Source organism: Neolamprologus brichardi, chromosome 6 (genome assembly GCF_056152115.1).
Source record: "Neolamprologus brichardi isolate AB-2024 chromosome 6, ASM5615211v1, whole genome shotgun sequence".
Classification (NCBI taxonomy): domain Eukaryota; kingdom Metazoa; phylum Chordata; class Actinopteri; order Cichliformes; family Cichlidae; genus Neolamprologus; species Neolamprologus brichardi.
The window spans coordinates 37,955,001-37,959,105 of record NC_142109.1 but is presented as its reverse complement, the minus strand read 5'-3'; the positions used below and the strand labels follow the sequence as shown (position 1 = coordinate 37,959,105).

Below are 4,105 nucleotides of genomic sequence, written 5' to 3'. Positions count from 1 at the left end.
AGAAGCCTTCAAAATAAAAGCATCACTCTTGACTGGTCACAGTCATGGTGATCTTTATTTTGAAGGGCGTTCACAGTTTAGTTATACTATAGAACAAAGTAAAATTCACATTTCCATGACTTAGCTTCCTCGCTGTCGTGAAACAGTGAAGCTGCTTCCTGTCCAAACATCAGGAAGTAACCGTGTAAACGTGACCACGCTCACGCCACTGAATGTGACGGCTTGGACAGGTGAGGACTGGTGGGCCAGAATAAAAACACACGGCTTGTTTCTCGTCAGTCTGATTTTATTCAAAGACTTGTGAGTCACAGACAAACAGGCCAATGGGAGGAGGGGGCGGAGCTTCAACATCTCAGGTGTCACTCAACCTTGCTCTTCTTCACAGCGCCAGGTAACTTATCCTGCAGACTGAAAACAGACACAGGACGCTTGTCAGCTGCTCGTCTGGGCAGAATAATGTGAACACCTGCAGATTAGAGGTGGGCTCATCTGTGTTGACGTGGAAACTGAACATGGATGAATCAATCAGCAACCTGACGGTGAACTTTACCTATAGACAGGTGACAGTATGAACACACTGAGCATGCTCAGTTCAGGCCGACTCTTCATAAAGGTAGAACAGGTGGAGCCTTTGTAACAGAGCTCACCTGGTTCAGTTAAGACAGACAATGAGTTTAGATCTGAGGTCAGCATGTGCACAGGTGAGACAGACGGCAGTTACCTGTGGACCATGGACACCTGAGACAAACATTACAGGTGCTGCAGAAATGAAGGTCAGATTGTCACCTCTGACCTCAGTGAGGCATTTAGATCAGAGTTGACCTTCGGTGAGGTCAAACATGATGAACACCTGATTACCCGTGACCTCACCTCTGCAGAGTTTCCTCCAGTTTGAGCCGAACAGCCTCAACGTGACGATCGATCTGAGCCTGAACACAGAAACACACTCTGAGCTAAACACGGACAAACTGGGCAGAAGACGGGGACACCAGGTGTGTCTTTACCTTCTTCTTCTGGTAGATCAACGGCGTAGTGAAGAAAATGATGTCAGCTGCACACAGAGGGACAACCAATCGGAGATCAGAAAGACTGATATTTAACTCGCTCAGAGGGAAACAAACTCACCAAGGATCAAGATGGTGACGCCATTGAACACGGCACCAACGTACGTCATCACCCAGGTGACGGCCGCCAGCTGAAACACGTAGAACAAAGACATGGACCAAACACACAAACAATACACAAAATTCAATTCAGTTTTATTTATAAAGCATCAAATCACAACAGTTTCAAGGTAAAGACCCAAAATAATACAGAGAAAAACCAACAATCATATGACGCCCTATGAGCAAGCGCTTTGGTGACAGTGGGAAGGAAAAACTCCCTTTTGCTCTAATAGGGTGATATGGTACTACAAGGTCATTAAGATAAGATGGGGCCTGATTATTTCAGACCTTGTATGTGAGGAGCAGGATTTTGAATTCTGGATTTAACAGGAAGCCAAAACAGGAGAAATCTGCTCTCTCTTTCTAGTCCCTGTCAGGACTCTTGGTTTTTAGGGTCGCGTACAGTAACCTCAGTTTTATCTGAATTTAGAGTTTAACTGCTTGCTGTGTGTTATCTGGCTTCATGGACAGATAGTTGAGAATACACACAACAAACAAACACACAGAATAAAAACACACACTGACCTTCAGGGAGTCGACCAGGTCCTCCACCAGTAACAGCCTCCTTGTTTGATTACTGAACCAGTTCAAGTGGATCAGAAACTGGTCAGCGAGCTGCCGAACTGACTCTGAGGACACCGAAATGTCCCTCTCCAACAGAGACCTGAAGACGAGAGCTGCAGTGAGGTTAGAGTGATTAGAGCCGGGTTAGAATCGAATCACCCGGGTTACCTGAATGGATGACCGTCATCGGACTTCTGGACGGCCTGGATCACGGATTTATAAACTCTGCAGACGGGATGGAGAACAGGAAGATGTTTTTCATGCTGGGTAGTGCGATCTGTCTATAGCAGGTTCCACCCACCTGAAGGTGATTGTGACACAGAGGCACGCCAGGAGCAAATAGGACACCACGCTGATGACTGACAGTGTTGCCACGGAGAGAAGAACCAGCAGTGAGAGGCCGAACGCCGCTGCAGATTTCTTCGGTTCTCTCCAGTGCACGAGCTGTGAGGCTGCTGACATATTTTCTGAGATTAACCAAAACCAGCCCGATGCCAAAACAACAAATAGATACTAAAAGACAAGAAAGCAGAGAAAAGCAGGAAACCTTTGACCGGGAAAGGCACAGATATGGACAGAGGAGGAGGACTGCCACACCGATCACAGCGTCACAGCAGTGAAGCAGATTCAACCATTCATGGAGGGCTTCCTCCACGTGTGACCTGGAGTGAAGCACTCACACCATCGGGCTGGACTGGTAATCTGGCGTATGGCGCACGGAGGGGCCACTGCGCACCCTTCCACAGCGGCCCCTCCGTGCCAAATGCACAGCAACCTTCAAGAATTCAATTTGATTCATGCAGTGCCAAATCACAACAGACTAATAATCACCAGCAACCTCTGAAATCCATCAGGAATTTCTAAAAACATTCCCAGAACTTAACCCTGGACCTTCAGGACCTCGACTTTAGCCTTTCACAGCAGCATCCAGTCTGCTAGGAGAAACAAGCACTGGCCTTATTATCACCTGAAAACAAAGGAAAACGTCTGATCTTTGCTGTCAGTAAATAGTTTGGAACAAGTTGCAGATGCGTTCCCTTTTTCCCATTTCAGGAGAAATGTCCCATTACATGGGCGACTGTGGCTCAGGGGGTTGGTAAGCGCATCTGTAACCGGAAGGTTGCCGGTTCGATCCCTGGGCTCTCTGTCCTGGTCGTTGTGTCCTTGGGCAAGACACTTTACCCTGCCGCCTACTGGTGTTGGCCAGAGGGGCCGATGATATGGCAGCCTCGCTTCTGTCAGTCTGCCCCAGGGCAGCTGTGGCTACAACTGTAGCTGCCTCCACCAGTGTGTGAATGTGAGAGTGAATGAATAGTGGCATTGGAAAGCGCTATATAAATCCAATCCATTATTATTATTACTGGGACTCTCTTTTCCCCATTCACTCATCCTCAGCCCAACATCAGCTAGGCTGCTAACAAAAAAACTTTAAAGATTCAATTCAATTCAATTCAATTTTATTTATATAGCGCCAAATCACAACAAATGTCGCCTCAAGGCGCTTCATAGATACAGAGAAAAGCCCAACAATCATATGACCCCCTATGAGCAAGCACTTTGGCGACAGTGGGAAGGAAAAACTCCCTTTTAACAGGAAGAAACCTCCGGCAGAACCAGGCTCAGGGAGGGGCGGCCATCTGCTGCGACCGGTTGGGGTGAGAGAAGGAAGACAGGATAAAAGACATGCTGTGGAAGAGAGACAGAGATTAATAACAGATATGATTCAATACAGAGAGGTCTATTAACACATAGTGAGTGAGAAAGGTGACTGGAAAGGAAAAACTCAATGCATCATGGGAATCCCCCGGCAGCCTACATCTATTGCAGCATAACTAAGGGAGGATTCAGGGTCACCTGGTCCAGCCCTAACTATATGCTTTAGCAAAAAGGAAAGTTTTAAGCCTAATCTTAAAAGTAGAGATAGTGTCTGTCTCCCGAATCCAAACTGGAAGCTGGTTCCACAGAAGAGGGGCCTGAAAACTGAAGGCTCTCCCTCCCATTCTACTTTTAAATACTCTAGGAACAACAAGTAGGCCTGCAGAGTGGGAGCGAAGTGCTCTAATAGGGTGATATGGTACTACAAGGTCATTAAGATAAGATGGGGCCTGATTATTTAAGACCTTGTATGTGAGGAGCAGGATTTTGAATTCAATTCTGGATTTAACAGGAAGCCAATGAAGGGAAGCCAAAACAGGAGAAATATGCTCTCTCTTTCTAGTCCCTGTCAGGACTCTTGCTGCAGCATTTTGGATTAACTGAAGGCTTTTCAGTGAGTTTTTTGGACATCCTGATAATAATGAATTGCAGTCGTCCAGCCTGGAAGTAATAAATGCATGAACTAGTTTTTCAGCGTCACTCTGAGACAGGATATTTCT

The 4,105-nt window shown here is 46.6% G+C and overlaps 1 protein-coding gene across 4 annotated transcripts in view; it reads right to left on the bottom strand.

Annotated features, from left to right (window-relative positions):
* Nucleotides 1-131: 131 nt before the first annotated feature.
* The window catches only part of LOC102789178 (reticulon-3-B-like), a 12,672-nt gene continuing 8,698 nt past the window's right edge, over nucleotides 132-4,105 (bottom strand). For 3 of the 4 annotated variants that reach the window (XM_087842362.1, XM_087842361.1, XM_087842363.1), the window contains 7 exons: nucleotides 2,032-2,185; nucleotides 1,899-1,955; nucleotides 1,692-1,830; nucleotides 1,126-1,195; nucleotides 1,005-1,051; nucleotides 871-929; nucleotides 132-408 (listed from right to left, as the gene is read on the bottom strand). In XM_087842362.1, the coding sequence (XP_087698488.1) occupies nucleotides 360-408; nucleotides 871-929; nucleotides 1,005-1,051; nucleotides 1,126-1,195; nucleotides 1,692-1,830; nucleotides 1,899-1,955; nucleotides 2,032-2,185 (575 nt within the window). In that variant the 3' untranslated portion in view covers nucleotides 132-359. The remainder of the gene's footprint in view (nucleotides 409-870; nucleotides 930-1,004; nucleotides 1,052-1,125; nucleotides 1,196-1,691; nucleotides 1,831-1,898; nucleotides 1,956-2,031; nucleotides 2,186-4,105) is intronic. The other variant, XM_087842364.1, reaches the window with a different exon arrangement.